We start from the raw sequence: 20,162 nt of genomic DNA on the forward strand, positions 1-20,162 counted from the left end.
GCACAGACACACACACCCCCACTACGTGAAGGCTGAGAAAATGGTGGTACCACACRGCCAGGAAAGAGGTGGGGGGCAGCTGATTCTCAACCAGCCCGGCAGCAGGTTCAGTCTGCTGAGGTCTGCTGTGACATGGCCACACACCAACTGGATGGGGGCAGAACCCCCTCAGTCTTCCAGCAATTACAAACTCAGGTGGAGATGACACAGGGCACTGGTGCATCACCTGGTCAYGCCGTGACTTGCCAGGTGACACACTGCAGCATCTTCCTGCATCTGGGACAAACTCTGCGAGCACAGCCTGCACAAGAACTACAAATAAAGAAGGAAATGAATGTTTTCCTGGCCTTTTCCTAGCCCAGAAATCTTCTGCCACCCACACTGCTCCCCACCCAGCCCCAGCATGTTGATGCAAGCCTGGTGGTTGGGAAGATGCTGGCACAGGAGGTGCTCCAAGACAGCAACTGCTGCAGGGGCTGGGAGCCAGCTACAGAAAAAGCTTGTTGAGACAGTTCTGACTGAAAAAGAGGAGACAAACACCACTCCAGACACCATGGCGTTAGGATTATCCCAGAGATGTTAGTATGAATTTTCTTTTCATCTTGGGGAAGTCAATGCCTGCAGCCTCATTAGTGGTCCTGCTTCACACGTGATCTTACCATGGATGTTCTGCTCTCGTGGCAAAGGAAAGGGTCCTACAGATGCAAATGCTGCACAGCTTCCGTAAAGCAGGGATGAGAATGGGGCTGACCATTACTTATGTGGGAATAAACACAGCAAGGCAGGCACTGGGATTATTTTCTTTTGCAAGGAACAACTGGGAAACAATCACCAGGGTTTTATAGATTCCCTGACAAGGGAAAATTGAAGGGATAAGAGCAAATGCATTTGATACATAAAAGACTCATCATTAGAAATGAACATATAAAATTTAATAGCTTGGTTTAAAATACATTTTCAATTAAAAAACAGCAGGCCAAACAAAAAAAAAAGATCAGTTTCATAAAACATACATAACATTGCTGCTACTGTTATAAGACCCGTGTCCCAGAATATCTTATAGTGGAAAACAATCGTCAGATTTCGTTCACATACTTCATTAAGCAGTAATAAGAAATAACATTCATGTCAATCTTACCTCTATGGAGACTCTACATCTACTTCCCTGACCCTAGACCAAGTTTCTGTAATAAAACTTCCATTTTCAGTAAAAATGTGTAAATATATATATATATGTAATCTATATATCAGGTTAAAAAAAAAAAAATTCCCTTGCCATAGTAAAATGATTCCTGTGGCTGCTGAAGGGAAGCCCAAACAGGAGCTGGTGCTGGCTGGGTACRAGTCCCTGGCTGCTCTGCCAGCGGTGGATTCCTGTGTTTGGTTGCAGGTGTTGGACTCCAGCCCCAGAGCAGAGAGGGGAGCAGTGCCCAGAGCATTGCCAACCTCTGCTGGGACCCAYCGGCCAAGGAGGAGAAGGAAGGAGGGGGGAATGGAGGGGGGAGTGGAATGAACCAGCTCAGGATTGATCCAAATACAAATTCCAAAATACTRTGTTTCATATAAAGCATTCCCAAAGAAGGTGGGAAGGGACTTCAAGTGGTCACCTGGACTCACCACCAAGGGAGAATCAATTACACCCATGTCAGCCCAGAGATGCCTTTGCCCAGCCTGGCTCTGAATGACCAGACCTTTGATGCCAAACCACCACCTCCATGGGCAACCTCCTCTTCTCACTAGAGAAAATTGCCTCAATACCCAACCTGAATTTCTGCAATTCACACCCACTCCTCCTTGTGCTTCCCATGGAAAGGAGGATGYTTCCATTGGTTGGGAGGCTACTCCTATCAACCATCCCATGGAACATGACCCCTCACCAGCCAAATTATGCAGGCCTTCCTCCTCAGAAGCCACGAGCTCTGGCTGAAGGACCACAGGTCTGGCCTGTCTGAGACATCAGCAAGGACTCGGCTCCACTGTCAGGGCACCGTGCTCCAGCAGAGGCCTCGGTGGTGCCAAGCAGAGCCAAAGAGGGGTCTCCTATTTCTTGCAGGTCATGCTCCTGTCAATCAACTCAATGTGGCATTTGCCTCCTTCTTCCAAACAGCATGATGACAGAGCAGAACAATAGTAGGTTACAATTCGTTAACCATTAAGTAAAATTGTTAATTATTAAGTAAAATCATATCCTACTTTTCCAGACTATTTCTCCAGTATTTCCAGGTTGACCTTCATGTCCTAGGTGAGGCATGTGCAGCTTTCTTTGTACTGTCTGAAAATATTATTAACCTCTTTCATTATCCAGATCCCTAACTACAGTTCTGACACTGGAGCTGGCACTCACATTCATCTGCTCACCATGAAATGGAGGATTTTGCCTTAGAGACAAGTGCTGACCTTTGAATGCTGCTCTCTCACTTGCTACTGACCAAAAGGTGCCTTCCCTTCATAAGCACATGCACACGAGGAGTAAATAGCACAGAGCAGTACTTTTTGGAGATGTCTGGCACTCCCAGCTGGGGCTCAGGATGCCTACTGTGCCCATTGGGTCTCTCCAGCTCAGCAGTGGGTCCATGGTATGTACGGACACCAAGAATGTGTAACCTTCTTGCAAGTCCTACTCCCTGCTAACACATGGCCTGCTGAGCCATTTTGCCACCTTGCTCCTTGCCTGTGCATTTCCAGTCGTTGACATCCAGACCCTTGCAAGCCAGCTCCAGCCCTAGGGTTCATCCAGCCTGAGCTGCTGCTATCGGTAGCATCCAGCTGAGCCTTAGGTACACTGCTACAAAAAAAATCCACCCTCCTGGAGACCTTCTCCCTGACCCCTAAAAGCGAGAGTTCAAGAGAACTGCACTGCTGAGCTCCGCTTGGGACCCAGCTCTCAGACTCAGGCCAAATTACCTCCCAGGACAGCAGTACACATCTGTTTCAGGACTCAGAGGCAGTTCATGAGAGAAGCCAGGACTTCCTTTGCCTGGCTGTGCATGAGGATTTAGGAGAGAGCTGGTATCTTTTTCCTTCCACGTAGGAAGATCCATGTTTAACAAGCAGGTCTCTTGTGCCTTCTATGAATATACAAACGTGTGCTCACCTTTGGTGTATCAAAAGGGTTTGTCCATTTTTAAATAGCTACGTTAAATATGTTTTCTCTGTATATGGCATCCTTTTAGATGGGCTTCATTGCATATAGTCACGGTATATACAGAACACCATATTTTATATATATTATATATCGCTTATATGTACACATTTACAAACCTTCAAAAATATATTGCACTTATATACAATATAGCTTCATCTGATGAGAGTTCACACAGTTACTAAGGCGAGTTCTTCATAAGCAAGGCAGTTTTACATTCCCCCCAAATGACACAAGTGATTTCAACAGTCTGCCCTGGTCACAAGTAAACATTATAAAGACTTTTCTCCAACCTGCATGCAACTCCTACTAATATAAATTAGTAGTTTTGCAGCTCTCCCTAGCAGAAAACAGTCCAGTAAAATGGTATTAGCTGATAAYGGGCTCAAACATGGTTACTGAATAGATAAATAAGACATCACGAGTCTAAAAGGCCACCTTCCAGGAGATTCCCCTCCCATACCTACTAGTGGTTTATACACTAGTAAAAATATATACATGCTTTCCGTTTAATTGCCAATCTTTGCTTGCCCATTTCAAGTGCAAATAAGGTCATGAGCAAGAACACAAACACAAGTGTATTAAGCAAAACCACTGCTCTGCTCCCCAGAMCAAGTCAAACACCTAGCTTTTTTTCTGGAGGTGATTAGTGTTTTGCCCAACATACTGAATTATGGGAAAATGTTCACTTGAGACCTGTGTTTAAAATCCACAGAGGATCTGTGATCTTAGATCTCAGTCAGAGTGAGTTTGTAAGATCCTCCAACTTCTTCAATCTGCAGTTGGAATGTATCTTCATTAGAATAGTGTTTCACAATGTTATCATCCATGTTGACCAGAATTCTGGAAAAATAAAATAGATCAGATATTTTACAGTTCTAAATTCCAAGGACAGCAAAAGCACCCTCAAACCTCAGAAAGCCTAGACTACCAAAGGGTAACACAAGATCCCTGCTCATCTCTCTCTGACTCATTGCTTCCATTGCAGGTATGGCTGTCCTTACCCAAATCTGCCATCAAAGCGGCAGCCACACTTCTCAGGGTCTGAATGGAAGGGTTAAATCTGGCTCCTGGACCAGGGAGAGAGAGAGATCTTGAAACCAGTAGAATCCTTCTGAAGCTGTGGGCACTTGGAGCTCKGAATGAGTTTGCTTGACAGTTATAAACTATCAGCAAAAAACCCTACAGAAGCTCACAGAGAAGAAACMACGCATGCTTGGCCACTTCTTTCATTTGCCAGAAAAGTTAATACCTGTGTATTTGTGAGCACACACACACACACACACAAAGCTGTGCTTAGCAGCGCCTTAGATATCACAAATTCTAAACTTCTGCAGCTGTTCTGGTTGGGTCATTCTGCTATGAAAGCACAACCTTGGAAGGCTGTAATTTTCTGGCTAGAGGGACTTTGGGGAAGAGGCTGAGACACCAAAGTGACTTAGAGACAACCCAAGAAAATTATTGAGAAATTAAGAGATAAAAGCAGATGATGTTCAGAAACTCTATTTATGCTACAAAATAAAAAGAGGGTGAAGTGTGGTCTCTGTGAGAAACAGAGACTCTACAACAAAGTTCTCTTCAATTAAGCCCACAAAAAGACAGCCAGGGTATAGTAACTAGCAAAATGCAGATTTAGTCATCCCAGTCAACCACTGGAAAAATTTAACATGGGTTGAAGGAGGTTCCTCACCATTGCGACTCTTTTAACAAACTGAACTCTTCTTCCTCTGACATGATCAACTTTGATTCAAACAACAACTAGGTCAGAGAGTTTGCATGACAGGAAGTCAGACTACTTATTTCTATATGACCCTTCCTATCGTCTTCCAGTCTTCAGCTCCAGGTATGATGGCAAATGTATACATTGTGTGCACACACACACATAACAGCAAATGGTATTTGCATATCTGCAGTGCATYGAGGAATTACACAGCAGATCTGCCAACAGGTTTGAAAAAAGGTGTTCATATTCTTAGGCACTTATTGCACAGTAAATACTCACCCTTTTTTACATTTTTTGAAGATTTTTCCTATTTTATCAAAAGGAACATCATACTTGTCAGATATCTAGAACAAAAGAAAGCAATGATTGGTGAAGCAAGGAGACTGCTGTCATTACACTTCCAATTTTACAGACAGGAACAACAAAAAAAAGCCTGCAGATGAGGACAACTGCTCTGCCGTATATAGGCAACACTAAATCCCAAATTATAGCGAAGTCTACAGATGAGAGCCCCTTCTCTGCATTTTGCCAACTTCTGTGCAAAAAATTTAATGTTTGAAACCTGGATACTTATTTCTCATACAGCAACCTCCTGCCCCTACACTCAAAAGCCCATCCATTAAAAACCCACTCCATACCTTGACTCTCATTCTCTCTTGGCTCTCTGTTCTCTTAGCATACTGAAAACCATTTTTAAATTTAGTGTCAGAGGGACCAAGTGAAAACTAGAAAAACACGACAGCAGCTGAAAGAAGAAAATAGCAGCAGAGAGAAGACCTCTTCTGTTAAGGGCCTGAGGTGATCAGAAACATTTCCCTTCCCCAGCAGGGTGACATCAGTGTGGAGCCACAGTCACCGACCATGGCCCTTTACTGCAAAACCTCTAGAAAGTCAGGAGGTCAGTGACCTAAGCCTGGTTTGCCTTGGCCAGCTGCTCTATCACACCAACAGCAAGTACCAAACTAACACACGGATCTGACATGCAAATATACAGAGAGTATCCCCCCAAKTTACAGCCGTGAGTTCTTGGTTCCTTGCTTTAAGAAATCCAAGTGAAACCACAAAGGTGCAGCTTCACTTMAGGACCATGGGGTCCTAAAGTTCACAGCCTTCAATCCCTCTCTCCATTAGCCCCCACACTCCAGCTGGCAGAGCCTCACAGCCAGGAAGACATAAAGATTCTGGTTACAGAACAATCTCTGCAACCAAAAGTTAAGGGCCAGACCTGCCTGTACAACCCCAAAGCCCCTGTTCTCTGAGCACAGGCATTAGTCACAGAGACAGACAGAAACGTCAGCTTTGAGTTCATGCCAAACATTACACCATTCCTTGGACTTAAGCTGTGTACTTCCCTYGCTCTGCAGCAGCAGGGATAGCAGAAGGCTATTTCGGAAGTCGAGCACCAGAGAGCAATTTCACACATCTGTGCCCAAATATCTAAAAGTCTTTAGCAACACATAGAAGCTGAGACTTGTAGCTCTGCATTAGGAGATTGTGAAAGGGGAGTGGAAGCCCCCAAACATGGCTTTGAAAGGCTGAAACAAACCCGAGCCACTGGACACATTCTGAAAATCACTACTAACTAAAGTACCCTCCTCTGACAAGAGGAACATCCAATCATCAAGCTTGACACACCTGGATTTTCAGGAAGGCTTCTTACACCCAGACCCCACAGATGTGGGATAAGGTACTCAAAACAGAAGCTTCCTGAATCCCTTACAAATAAATTAAAGTATTATTTGCATTAATTTCCACGTTATTGAAAGGAAATCTTCCCTATTCTTCTTATCCAGAAGAACAGAAATATGTGGACACAAGCTGTGATTCAAAGTGTGTGACTGGCCAGTGTGTAAGGACTGGGTAGCCAGGGCTTTTTCTCAAGGACTGTAAACTAGCCTCACTACTTACCGCTTCCATTAGGCCTTTCAGACATGGTGTCTTCAACATTAGAGCATCAAAGACTTCCTCKGACTCTTTTCGGACATAGAGCAACACTGGAAAGCAATTTGGAGAGAGGAATTAACTGTGCAATTGCTCCACAGGAAAGATCTGCATCCCAAAGAGGCTAAGTACACAGAGACATCCACTGAGGCTCTTATAAAGAGATACACATACATACATCCAATATACACTCCAGACTGTATCACAAACAGGCACAGCTAGCTTGGCTCAAAACTTACTTCTTGCACATAAAGCCACTGTATGCTCAAGCATCTTTATTGTCAAAATATTTTTGCATTTTCTTTATTTTCTCTATTATTAGAAAAAAAAGTCATATTTGAAATAAAGGAAGGAGGAACACAAAGCACAAATCTTTGAGACTCTTGAGTTCCTCCATMTCTCACAGTCATTTGCCATAAGACTTTTCACAATCAAATTTGACAGATGCTGTCACAGCAGGTGAAGGCATCCTAGCCACCTCCTTATTTTTAAATAATTTATTTGTACAGTGCTCTGTTCCTCCTACGCTGTCTCATCTTTCTTCCTGCCCCTTGCTGTGTTTCAGTAATACTCATACCACCACAGCTGACATACAATGCAAGCTTGATCTCCTGCTAGGAGGGGAACGAAAGAGCAAGAACACCAATTAGGTGAGCATCCCTAGCGTTCTCAAGCTAGYACAGACTCATTGTATGTAACATCAGACTCATTAAAAACTACATTAAGGCTGAGGAATAAGCCAGGAGAGCAACAAAGCTTGGACTTTAACAGCTTTGCTGTCTTTAATCCATCTTCTAATGACTAGGTGTTGCAGGCCTGGATTGTTTGCAAGGGTTCATCAGCCACAGCTTTGACACACCTGCAGCATGGAACAATTACTGGCATTTCTAATTGAACAAGGTGAACTCGGGACAGCACAGCACTTTGATGCATTTCCCAGTTTTCCTGCTAAAGGCAGGTTTAGAAAGGGAGGACGGTAGATTTGAAAAAGGAAGACAGCACATGTCAGATGATAGCCAAAAGAGAGAGAATCCCATGAGCCTTGTTTTACGGCATACAACAACATGAAAAAAAAACAAGAAGTCCTATTTCCTTCCATAAAATTCATCCTTCCTAACTAGTTTATCCACACTACAGAAGTGCAGGCCTGTTATGGTCAGACTTGCTAGACTTAGCATTTGCTGCTTCACAGGCTTAGTCCTTCAAGCTTTGTTGTGGTCCTTCCACACACAACTGTCATCAAGCAGGTACACCACCTCCACCACCCCAAAGGGATCTCTCATCTGCTTCCACAACGCCAGAGCAACATGAAATTGCAAAGACTGAAACTCAGTTAAAAATTAGCAGAATATTTTTTAAGCTTGGCTTTCAGAGGTGAACATTCCATTTCCTGGCACCATGAAAGATGCAACAGTTTTACACCCAGAACCAGTTCTTAGTGTTCACTGCCTGAAGTCCTGGAGGAGATTTCCAGAGTATTATGTAGCAGGCTACAGGATGAATTCTCTCCCCCAGTCCATTAGGGATACTGGTAAGCTGCTCACCTCCTCTTGAGTCTCTTTCCTTGGTTCAGCGCCAATTACTGTCTGAGTAGGCAGAAACTCCCACAAATTCCCACACTGTGAATGATTTGCACAGCTGAATCACATCCTGATACATGAACCATCACTACTCAAAGCCACAAAAATCAGGCTGAAGTATACATCAATATGAATTAAAAAATTATTTAGCCTCAGATGCATCTCTCTATCATGATGGACAAATATTCCCACTATTCAGTCTCTGAAAAAGAAAATACCTCTTTTTGGCTCTTCTATTCTGGCCATCTTATTTGGAGTAGCAATAAAGTCCTCTTCACCAATATAAGCTCCTCTCTTCAGGTTGGAGCTGTCATTGACAGGGCAAAAAGTTAGCAGTRGTACAATTACAGAGACTTAACCCTCTGTCTGAGGGCAAGGTGTCAGGAGGTTGCAGGGCAGCTCTTACCTTTCACCCTCCAGTTCTTCTGAAGCAACAGGAAGGACCTTTAAAAACAAAGGGCAGATTTGGTGAATATTTCATCCAGAACTAGAAWTCATTTTCTCATAATCTTTCAATGCTGAATCAAATGATACTTTGGCTCAATCTTCCAAAAGCCAGTAAGCATCTACTTTACCTTTTTTAATAAAAAATATTAAGGCATCTTAAATGAGGGACAGGAACAAAGAGGAGCTAACTAGCTTCCTACCTGGACTGGTGTAGAGTCTTCTGACAAAACTCAGCACTAGGGCTTTGTAGGAAAACATGCAGGAATGTCAGCCTTAGGCATACAGGTTTACTCTCCATCCCTTTTAGGAGTTCAGACAACGCTCTTAAAAAGTAAGGTTTAGCTCATGCAAGAGCATGGCAGAACTCCCAGCACAGGAAAGCTCAAGATTTTGAAACTTGGTTGCATGCTAATTTTTTCCCTTCCAGTTTCTTGTAAGCTGGAACTTTCCAGGAATGCTGAGGCAGGGCGCTCTGGCAGTGGATCACAGAGCTGACACATGTGCCAGTTCCACAGCAGAGGTTTTCACCCTGCAGCAGGCATCTGAAAGAGCTTATGCTGCACAACAGCACACCAGGATCCCAAGGGATGTTATGAGAGAAAACCAGCCTGCAGATCATGCAATGGAAATGCTATAGAAAAATCCTTTCAGGTTCACAGAAACTGGATTTGATAGGAAAATAATTTGATGATAAAACATCCCCTGACAGCTCTAGCCAGTGTATCTTGGAGCAACATCTCTTGCCCACGTGAAACTCAACATRTATTTGTATTTGCAGTCTGACATTTCATGTGTACATCTCCACACACAACATCCCAGGCCTTTTGCAAATACATGYCAGAGCCTCCTCATCCCCACACCCATGAGCTTTACTCACGTGAGCCCCACGCTGAAGGTTTGCAAAATGAACATCAGGAATGAACAGGACAGGCTGAGTGTCTAGGTCCATGAARGGCTTGAAGATGGTGATGTCTGTACGTTTGTGTGAGGGAAGCATGGGCACTTTGACATCAGAAACTGCAGAGACAAAGATTGGGATAGAGGATAGTGAAGGCCCTGAAGGGGCCCTACATGATTTAAAAGGTACATATGCTATTGAACAAGGGTACTCTGCAGTCAGGATCAAAGCAAGAAGCTCCTTTGATAAAGATAAGTGATAAAGAAGTTTGAACTTTGGTTGTCCAGCTGAGGGCCCTACTCTACTTTCACAGAGTTGTCTAAGCTKTCTCCATCTTTCCAATTAAGCTGCTCAACTTTGTTCAGGTATTTATTAGGATGGACAATAACCTGGCGCTCACCCCAAGAGAGGAACTGAGGTCTTCCATGTACCAAGCAAACCATCCAAACAGAGCAAAAACCAGACCCTGCCCCACCTTCTCCATATCCATTCCCTCAAAAGCTTGCCCAGGAAGGTAAAAAGAACACGAAGGGACAATTTGCATGATCCCAATTGGAAAAGCCTCTCWAAGAGACAGCACCACAGAAGCACTATACTACAGAGGTAGTACAAATACCGGTTTGGGCAAGTTGCTGTATTTAGAGTTACATTTTGGTTCCTCTCATTGTTCATCCTGGTCACCTCAGGCTGCCAGCCCTTAGTCCATCCTCCCAGGATCAGCACTGTCTCCCACAGAGCACTTTGGCTCTCACAATGCACCRGCYGATGTGACACAACCCACCAAGAGGRCAGACTTCATCCACAAAGACCCTCTGAGGAAAAAGTGAGGCAGTGCCTTAAACTGCACTTCAGACACATTCATGTCAAACTACCACAGTCAAAGATTTTATTTTACCAAGTGGAAACATATCCATCTAAGGTCAAACCAACTGCAAACAAAACAAATGTTTTTCAAACAAAACCATTTCTCATGTCCTCAGTAGAAAYGACTATTTTTCCCTTGCAAAACTGATTTTTCAAAAGATTGCTCAATYCCTGTAAAAATAACTTTGACCAAAAGCCACCAACTGTTTCTGCTGTTGAACAGTTCATGCACACCTGGCATTTGTGATTATGGAGGTCAGTATAACAGCTTATGGCTTAAAGGAATCAAAAACTTCCTAAGTAAGAACTAAAGAAGAAAGCACTGCACTTTCCAGGAAAATAAGGGTCATATTGGGCTAAGCCCAAGCCTAGAAAATTAACATTGGAAAGCAGCTTTTGTAAAATCATAAGATCCTGGAAATGTGTATCGAAACTGTCTTCCCTTTCCAGCCATTATGCAAAGGGCTGCATGCAGTAATCTGCTGGGGCTACTACATTTGCGAAATCCTAACTGTGCTAAACCTGCYTCTCATGATGTACCTTGTAAAAAAACCAAAAACCCAGCCCTTTCCACAACTGCCCTTGAGCAAACAGGTTCCCTTCAGCATTATCTTCTGAAGCTGCTCCAGCAGCCTGTACCTGCTGCGTCAGGAAAATCCTGCCTGGTGAGCTGAGAGGTGCGTGCTGGCTGAACCAGTCAGGCTGTTAACAGCACACGGAGAGCAAGCGAGAGCACGCGCCTGCCCCGTGCCAACAAGGAACAGGGAGATACATCTTCCTCTAAGCAGCTCTGCTGGTGAATAACCAGTCATCCAAACACAGGATCCATCATCTGGAGCAGCTAAAGGAAGGTGCTTCACAGGAAGAAACTCCTCAACCTTGACATACTACAGTGCTGAGRTCTCCAAATCCTTCACACATACAGAAAATTTGAAATTACTTGCTAAGGACCACTTTGCTCTAGAAGAGTGAGCATAGGGCTGGGAGGTTCAGCCCCAAGGCTGCCACAGCCTTGCTGAGGAGTTGTAAGCATGTTTTTAATAGAAGTTAAAGCCTAAGTTTAGGATCAAGCTGAAAACATTGGGAACACATCATTCTCACTGCCACCTGGATCTGCAGGGACTTCAGCACTGCCCAAAAATCCCACTTTCCCCCCACCATTTCAACTGCTACAACCCATACCTGATTGAATACACAGCAGGACCCTGTCTTAGGCAGAAAGAACGATGCAGAATGGAGGCCTAAATGACCCAGTGTTTTGCAAAACACAATGGCTCCATAAGGAACTGSTTAAAACTGGTCCATAGAGATCAAAAATTAACATGAGAGTTCTACTGCACAAGCTATTTGTGACCAAAATGAAATCCAATATTTAAAATACTGATGGAATAAATTCTACTTACAGGCATTTAGCTGGGAGCTGGGATCAGTGCACTTGCCTTTTCTTTTGCTTTGCTTTCGCTCTTCATCCCTGATCTTCCTYTCTGCTCCCTGTCAGACAAGAGATTAAGGGAAAGGAGGGAGGGAGTGAAGAAGAGGGGAGAGAGAGAAGGTATTTTTAATTTTTTGAGGGTTTTTTTTTTTTCAGTTGCAAAGACAGAAGCACCAATTCTTCCAGAGCTGTGTCTGTGGAGGTCTGTTCCACAGTACCTGAGCTACAGATTTGCCACAGTGTGCCAACTTTGAGATCTGCTTACTTTTGAGTCCTATCATGTAATGAACTCCAACAACCATATCCAAGATGCAAACACTTGCTTTTTCTTTCAAGTCAGATGGAGATACGATGACAGAAAATACCCACACTTATAACAATCTTATAAAGCATTTGATAAAAATGTAGTTGAAATGTTTAAAACAATAATGAATTGCAGGTTCCCACAGTTTAAGAGTTCACTCGATTGTCATTAAAATCTACAGAATWTACACCACACCTGGATCACCAACTGCAAAATAGCTCCTGCCCATTTCACACAGAGCCTGAAGCAGTTGCACCAGCCCTCACTGAGTTCAAGCTGCAGATGTGCATTGCTTTAAAGCAGGGATTATTTATTTTCTTTTTATCAGGGCCAGGCCATGGTAGAATCCACAGATCCCYATCTGGGTTCATGGCTGCACTGTTCCTGGCCTTCCAAACCAAGCAGTGGAGGGGACAGTGCCATATTGCCCTATTTTCTGCAAGGTGCAGACAGCTATGATAGACAGAAGGAAAGMAGCAGCTTTGGAACAGTGTTCATTYCTCCYCACATGTGAGTTAAGTTAGYGATRYCACATTGMCAGCTGCATGAAGCGATAAGCACACAGGAGATCCCCAACACTCAGTCCTGGTGCTAACACCAGATCACCAGAACTGGTATACACAAGYTCTACCTGTCTCCCAGCTGCAAAGCAGGGCACGAGGTAACAGTAATCTGGTCACACTCCCCTTCAAAGCTGCCAAAACACACCCACATCCTTGTATGGTACTGGAGGAAGACTCGATCAGCTACAGCAAAGGAGGTGTCAAAACTCCTGTGGCCACGGGGTGGGAACTCGTGCCTAACTGTGAATGTGAGAAGAGGAACAGCCCTCTTTACTTCCCAGTAAATCCATGCCCTGTAGATGCCAGGCTGCCTGTGCCTGCTTAGTAACACTGGGCTCATCTGCACTGAYAATAAACAGGAAAATTATCCAAGACACACATTAATGCACATAATCTTTTCTCCCACCCAGTAAGAGAGAAAAAAGCAGCTTCAGGCAGCTGTGGTGAAAAAGCGAAAAAATTACATAAGAAAACAGAGGTATTGCCAGCTTTGTTTGACCCYATAAAGCTGATATAGCCCACTGCAGTGAAGACATCCCACTTAAACCTCAGCACAGCTGGACCTGAACCCCTCAGTGTCATCCCTTAGCAGAATAGTCACAACATCACAGCTTGACCAYAGAAAGATGAAATTTGGCTCCAGATCTGATTTTTACCTTTCATGTGGAAATAATAAAGTTGTGCTACTCAAACATTGTGCTMCAGAACAGCATCTGCTTCCTTGTGGAGAACATGCTGATTCAACAAGAGCACACATTTTGAGAAAACCTCTGCTCTCCCATTCCCTGTGTGAAAGTCAACTTGATCCAGACTACAGGGGCCCAGGTAAACACATCTGAAATCACACTTAAAAAAAAAAAAAAGCAAGTTATATCTTGATAACAGACTTTTCTGCCCTGCCAGCAGAGCTCAGAGAGGAATGGTTTCAAACTAAAAGAGGGTAGATTTATACTGGACATAAGGAGGACATTTTTTTATGGTGAGGGTACTGAGGTACTGGAACAGGTTGCTCAGAGAAGCTGTGGATGCCCCATCCCTGGAAGTGTTCAAAGTTCAGGTTGGATGGGGCCTTGAGTRACCTGGTCTAGTRRAAGGTGTCCCTGCCCATGGCAGAGGTGTAACTAGATGACCTTTAAAGATCCTTTGCAACCCAAACCATTCTGTGATCATGCAGCTGAAGGAACAGTATCTGTGTTGCTCCCATCCCCATCAATGCTCCAGCAGCCTTGCACTCGCTCTGTCCCTCCAACAGCATCTCATTCATTTGTTCCTACCATCCCAAAAAAGCCTCCCACAGCACTGCCCATCACTACCAGAGTAACAGCAGATCCCAGAGGGCAACACAAGCTGCAGTCTGCGAAACCCTGMATTTAATTTTCCTCATGTGGATGCATAGCTGAGGTACCATTCCCAGCAGAGAAGGTTTTCTTCCTTTGGGATCCGTCAGCCCCATCCCTGCTCAGTCCAAATATGGGTGAGTGAAGCCTGACAGAAGCTTGAGCCATAACACTTTACAGGATGACACCATTATACCCTTACTGCTTAACTCAAGTCCTGAAACCACAGAGGATTAGATGAAAACCAGACATCCCAGGCAATGCAAGCAAAGCCTTGACAAAGGAATAGAGGAGGCACCCCTGTTAGGTGGCCACAGCACCATRATTTTCTGCTGGTGTGGTTATCTTTTWATTTCAACAGACTTCCACATTGYAGACTTGTCCCTTCGTGAACAAAATATGGGTAAYAGAACTTCTACAGGTAAGAGTGATCACATGAGGACAAACATTCAGGACTGYAACAGGATGTTACCCATAACATTCAGTTTTATTTTTTATTRTCYTGTTCTGATTTTAATTTACATTTCTCCTTCCTTTCTTCCCTCCTCTTTTAATTCAGATACAATTTGCAAAGTATCTAGAGGAATAAAGCAGGAGAGTAAGCCAAAATCCCAAAGGGAAATAGAAGATGCACTGGCATTACTTCATTACTGGATTTGCTGAAATTTCTGCCATAGTTTGAAGGAAGCCATTGGAGTCTAAGTGCTGACTACATATCTGCCTTTTTATTAACCAATTTGTCTTATTAGCAGTGGTACAAGCCTACCAGTAATTTTAGCATTGTATCAGCAATTGACTGGACAACTGAGGAATAAAAGATCCCCCCTACACTGCAGCAAGTCTATCCTCTCTGCATTGCAGAGAATACAGGTTGATAACACACCAGACTCCCAGATTACTGTGGTGAAAAAACTTTACATGACAGACTCGCCTCAGTCTCATCTTGAATCACAAGAAAGAAATAAAAACAAAGGCCTGAAGAATGCTCATGAGACCCAAGCCTCTTAGGCTTACTGGCAAGTCTTTAAGATAGCTCTGGAAAGCTTTTGCTAAGTCCCTCTAAACTCTTTGCAGAAAGCATCACAACAGGAGTAGGTACAGGCAGCTCTCCCAGCTGTGCAGGAAAGCAGAGGGACCTATTTAAAAGCCCACAGATGGAAAAGGGGATGTGGCAGGGTGAGTTAATGGGATGCTACAGCACGGGCACAGTGCAGAGGGCTCCATGTGTTATTGGGAGGTACCACAGAACAATGGTGCATGAGATGAATCTTTGTGTCARTGTCCTGGGGAACACCAAGCAAAACCAAGTGTGTGACCAGGGCAAAGCCAGCACAGGACTAGAGAGAGGAGTGACAGGGCTGCCTCAGCCCTGCAGCTGTGCAGGGGGGCATTTGAGGTATCACCTGCAAGAGTCTGCCCTGTGAAGACAGAGTCTGGATTTAAAGACTGAGACGCCCAAATCAAGCAGTTTATCAGCAAAATAGGAAGTAAACATGGTTCACAGCAATCAAAAGGACTGGGGAAGTCCAGGAAGCATTTATYACAGCCTCGAACAATCTCAGCCACTCGGGAAATAACAACATTACACATAATGCTGCCCTGGACCTTCAAAACACTGCTCAGGCATGAACAGGTTATGAAGATTGGGAAATTTCCTTTCTTTGCAAACTCAATCAAACTTTTACAGCTGCTTTCAGCTCAGCTTCTGCTCTTTCTTTCCCAGCATCTGTTGAACAGTGGCTTTGGGAARGGCATTAATTCTGGGTGCTAAATGTGTTAGGCAGAACAGTCCAATTACAGCACCCATCCAGCTTGTAAATGGGCTTTTTTCTGCTGCTGTATCTCACAGTGGTACATCTTTTGCTCACAAGGTCACAATTACTGGTTCAGGTTTTTTTTATAACGAATGTAATATGAACACATGAAGAAATTTTAAAGGACCAACACAACAGAGCTTGGACAAAAAGACAAGACTCCACTTGCTCCAGTCAATGGCAATGATTTCTCCCACTGAAGACTCTTTCCAGTGTCWGTCTGCCACTGAATGACCTTTCTCTAAAGTCAATGCTCAGGAACACTTAGCACTCCAGCATTTTGAGAGCAGCAAATGTATTTGAAATCATCATAACATGTAAAAGCCAAATAGAAGGGGTTGAAATTGTTTCCTTGCAAAGGCTAAACACAGACAGGACTTTTCAGTGAGCCAAAATAGCAAGTGACACAATTAGGAAAAAAAAAAWAMMWAMAAAARCTGCTRMGCTGTGTAATAGCCTTTCCCAAATGGTCATTGGCACATTGGCCCAACCTTACCTTGTCGCAGAAGACTTTRATTTGGCAGTAGGCTCTGTGGACAGGTTTGTTACTCCTGTTATTGTAGCTGTAAGTGTCAATCTGAAGATTCAGGGGCAGGCCTTTAACTCCCTTCTGAGAGGAAAAATCTGTGCTGAGGCAGTTCACAGAAATAAAAACCTGCAGAAGAGGAAAGAAGCAGCCGTCAGTAGTGACACACAGAGTCCTGGCTGACCACTGAGTGATACTCAGGGAGTGCTAAGGGAGACCYAAGTGCTGTTGCTTGCCACTACAAAGCAGCACCTTCTTTCTTCTGAGACATCAGGTAAAATCCCCAAGAAGCAATACAACATTCTTAACCTTCTATATAAGCYATTAGAGGGGACAAAGGCACTTAGTCCAAAATAGATTTGAACAAACCCTCCAAACTTTAGGAAGACTCCACCCATCTTTCCACCCAAAAAGTCTCAAATGTCAACATCAAACTTTTAGCAAAAGGAATGCTCCTACACTCAATCCTCACTGCTCAGTGTTTATTATTATCTTGGTAAGAACAAAACCATGTTTCAAAAAATTCATGTTACTTTGGGCAAGTTAAAACAAATCTTTCCATGAGTTTTACATAAGCACATCTTATGCTTGAAACTACTGGGTTGAGGTTTTTTTGGTTGTTTTTTTCTAAAGGTTATTAAAAGCTTTTAAAAAATATTAGACAACATGTAATCTTTAAACACAGAAATACCAGCATTATTGTAGTGAAGGTTTCTGGGCTTTACGCTAACTTGAACACTACTTTGAATATTCCTTAGTAAGATCTGCAGTAACCTATTAACATTAAGATGGAAAGGGTAAGGGAAAAATTTCCATTATTCTTATAAAAATTAATTACAGGGAAAAATAATTGCATTTTTCAAACATATCTAATTTTGTTTTTCATAACTGCGTGAAAAAATGCAAACCAAAGAAAAACCTTCACGAAAACACAAATCACAAACAACCAAAGAACMAGCACTGCTACTTCACAGAAGGAAGAAATATCCTTAAGTGGAAATGAACAGATAAATCAGAGTACTTTGTATCTAGATAATGGGCTTGCAGGGTGCCAGGCTTTTCTACAGACACAGTGTCCATTACCGGCACATCTCAAAAGCAGTTAAGGATTAATTACCAGGAATTTACAAGCCACCAAGACKTTCAACAGCTCCTCTCCTTTCTGCCTGAAGAATAAAGGCTGGGAACTCACTGCTTTAAAAAATAATCGAAGCCTTGGGAGCCAGAAGCACCTTCCCAGAGATTTTCCAGGAGCACCACCCCAGGACTGATTGCTCACTTATTGTGGCGCTTCCACCAGCGCCACTCTCGGCAGTGAGCTGGTGCCACCTCCCGGAGCTGCAGAGGCTCTCACAGGGAGATTGTGTTTTCTTGGGAAAGCTTACAGGGGAAAGCTTAGCGAAGCCAAGGTGTGACAAGTGCTGCTTATCGAGGTCCTCTTCGCACAGGCTCTGCAGCATCCTTTACCAGTTTTAACAACGATGGGAAATGGAAAACCCCGATCTGGTGATAGTTTCTAACCATTTCCCCACCATGTATAACACAGCTGTGTAAGAAGGCGGGGGAAGAATAGAATAAGAAGGAGGGAGGAAGAATAGTACAGGCAAGGGACTTGCCTTGTAATAACTTGTCTGAATATGAGAGATTCACACACAGCTTCCTGCAGCCCCTGTGCCCCGAGAGATCAATGCAGTAGCTTGACCAACAGCCCCCCATTCCCTCATGTGCACACACCATCCCAGAGTCTGAGTCCTGCTGTGCCAAGTGACATGGAATGTGTGCAACACCACCCAACCCAGGCCAGCATGGCACATCAGCAGAGCCCCAGCCCCCAGACTGTGCTGCTGCCTCTGTGGGACTCAAGCCAGGAATGTACACACAATGCAAGGTGAGCTGGTGCTCAACTCCTGCTCACCCTCCAGCCTGCATCCCAGAATCCCAAACCTGTGCTGTTCCAAGGCAACTTTTTGTGAAAGYGTTAAATACATCTCAAATCACAGGAGAATTATTTTAAAATACGCTGTTCATAGTCTTTCCAAGATTAATCCAAAGGATGGCTTCACCTGCTTTTATCTACCCCACTTTCCATTTTGCTACTTTTGGCTTTACAAGGTCATTTTGCCTGCAGCACTGGCACACCCCGGGGGAAAGCTTCAAGGAGTTTGAAGAGCTGCTCTCACCAKCTTGGGAGCTTGGTAATCAGATGTATGCACAGCCTGAATAATTGCATTCCCTGAGCAGGGGTTTTGTTTTTTAAAAGACCCTTAACTCTGGTRTTTGCATATTTTTACATTTTAAATTTAAATTTTAAATTTACCTTCACTRAATATTCACACAACTCACTTCTGTATGAAAAAGTGACTGCATTCTTTAAGAAAAACATGCCCACCCAGCCATGTCAGCAGGTCCCACCACCACCTCAAAATTTTTGTGAGATCCCTCAAATGAGTTTAACACCACTGGACACCAGAAGACTCARTGTGCAGCATCAGTCCCAGTTCTCTAGCACATGGTGTCACTTCTCAGACTTCAGGTCTATGTTTTCAGTWTTTATGGCCTACCAGACCCTTACAAAGCCCACTGAAGGGCTGAAGGCAGAAGAGTTGGTCTCTCTGAGACATATACATSTTACCACAGCAGAGCTGCATGGGTATCCCATGGGAATTTAGGATTGCCTGTCAGATGACAAAGATTATCCTCCCACTTTAGAGTCTCCTCATTTGATTAGCTTTGGCTTTAAGCAGCTGACTTCATTTTCATGTAATTTAAACCTTCAGGACTCTAGGCAGGAGATGACAGCTAAAACCTAATCATTTCTCTGAAGCCACAGAGAGCCAGCTTGTCTTCTCCTGTYTGTACTAAACCATTTCAGGTCAAAAGGAGAATCTACCCATCCTGTAACTCTTATTTTTGAGCAACTTTAGGCTGCCTCAAGTCTTACAAAACATAAATTTTTTTAGCAAACAGCTTTTTCAGTTTGGGCTAAAAGAGTTTCAGCCAGCTTCTTTATGTACAGGAATACTTGACTTACATTAGAAATGAAAGGTAAGGCCAAGTGACTGCGTCAGCTATATCCCCACCCCAAAATTGCCAGAAGAAAGAAAAACGTAACCGCAGAAGTTGCTCTGCGTCTTCAGCCTGCTGAGCAAGATTCCTTTTCATGTGTCCAACCTATTTTTCTAAGGGCAGTTCCGCATTCTCAGCTATATTAAGATTTGTTGTTACTTTTAAAAAAAACATGTTCATCTCACCTCCCAAGATTCAACATAAAGACAGCACTTAAAAATAGAGCACTGTCAAGCCTGGGCACTTACAAATGTGAGTCAAGCCTTCAAAAGTYGCGCAGATTTTCTTTAAAACTGACATTTCCAAAGGGATTAGAAACCTGTTCTTCAGTAATTTTGCTTGCTTGGCAGTCGAGCCCCTAGTCTCTATTTGACTACATGTATCTGGGCTATTTCACTACATATATATCTAGGCTATCATATATCTGTCTAGGCTTTTCTTCCAACCAAAGACAGGCTTTATCTTCCCTCTTTTTTCCCGTTGATTTTTTCCATGCTTTTTCTAACTCTTGCTAACAAAAGCTGA

At 43.5% G+C, this 20,162-nt stretch overlaps 1 protein-coding gene across 2 annotated transcripts in view; it reads right to left on the bottom strand.

Annotated features, from left to right (window-relative positions):
* Window positions 1-910: 910 nt before the first annotated feature.
* The window catches only part of GRHL1 (grainyhead like transcription factor 1), a 39,891-nt gene continuing 20,639 nt past the window's right edge, over window positions 911-20,162 (bottom strand). Inside the window, exons 9-16 of one of the 2 annotated variants that reach the window (XM_057371445.1) lie at window positions 16,542-16,700; window positions 12,035-12,086; window positions 9,711-9,850; window positions 8,793-8,830; window positions 8,605-8,693; window positions 6,774-6,859; window positions 5,145-5,209; window positions 911-3,985 (exon numbers count right to left, since the gene is read on the bottom strand). In XM_057371445.1, the coding sequence (XP_057227428.1) occupies window positions 3,871-3,985; window positions 5,145-5,209; window positions 6,774-6,859; window positions 8,605-8,693; window positions 8,793-8,830; window positions 9,711-9,850; window positions 12,035-12,086; window positions 16,542-16,700 (744 nt within the window). In that variant the 3' untranslated portion in view covers window positions 911-3,870. Of the gene's footprint in view, window positions 3,986-5,144; window positions 5,210-6,773; window positions 6,860-8,604; window positions 8,694-8,792; window positions 8,831-9,710; window positions 9,851-11,998; window positions 12,087-16,541; window positions 16,701-20,162 lie in introns of both variants that reach the window. The other variant, XM_057371437.1, reaches the window with a different exon arrangement.

Source organism: Malurus melanocephalus, unplaced genomic scaffold (assembly GCF_030028575.1).
Source record: "Malurus melanocephalus ecotype Western Australia unplaced genomic scaffold, MMel_1.1 scaffold_6, whole genome shotgun sequence".
Taxonomy (NCBI): domain Eukaryota; kingdom Metazoa; phylum Chordata; class Aves; order Passeriformes; family Maluridae; genus Malurus; species Malurus melanocephalus.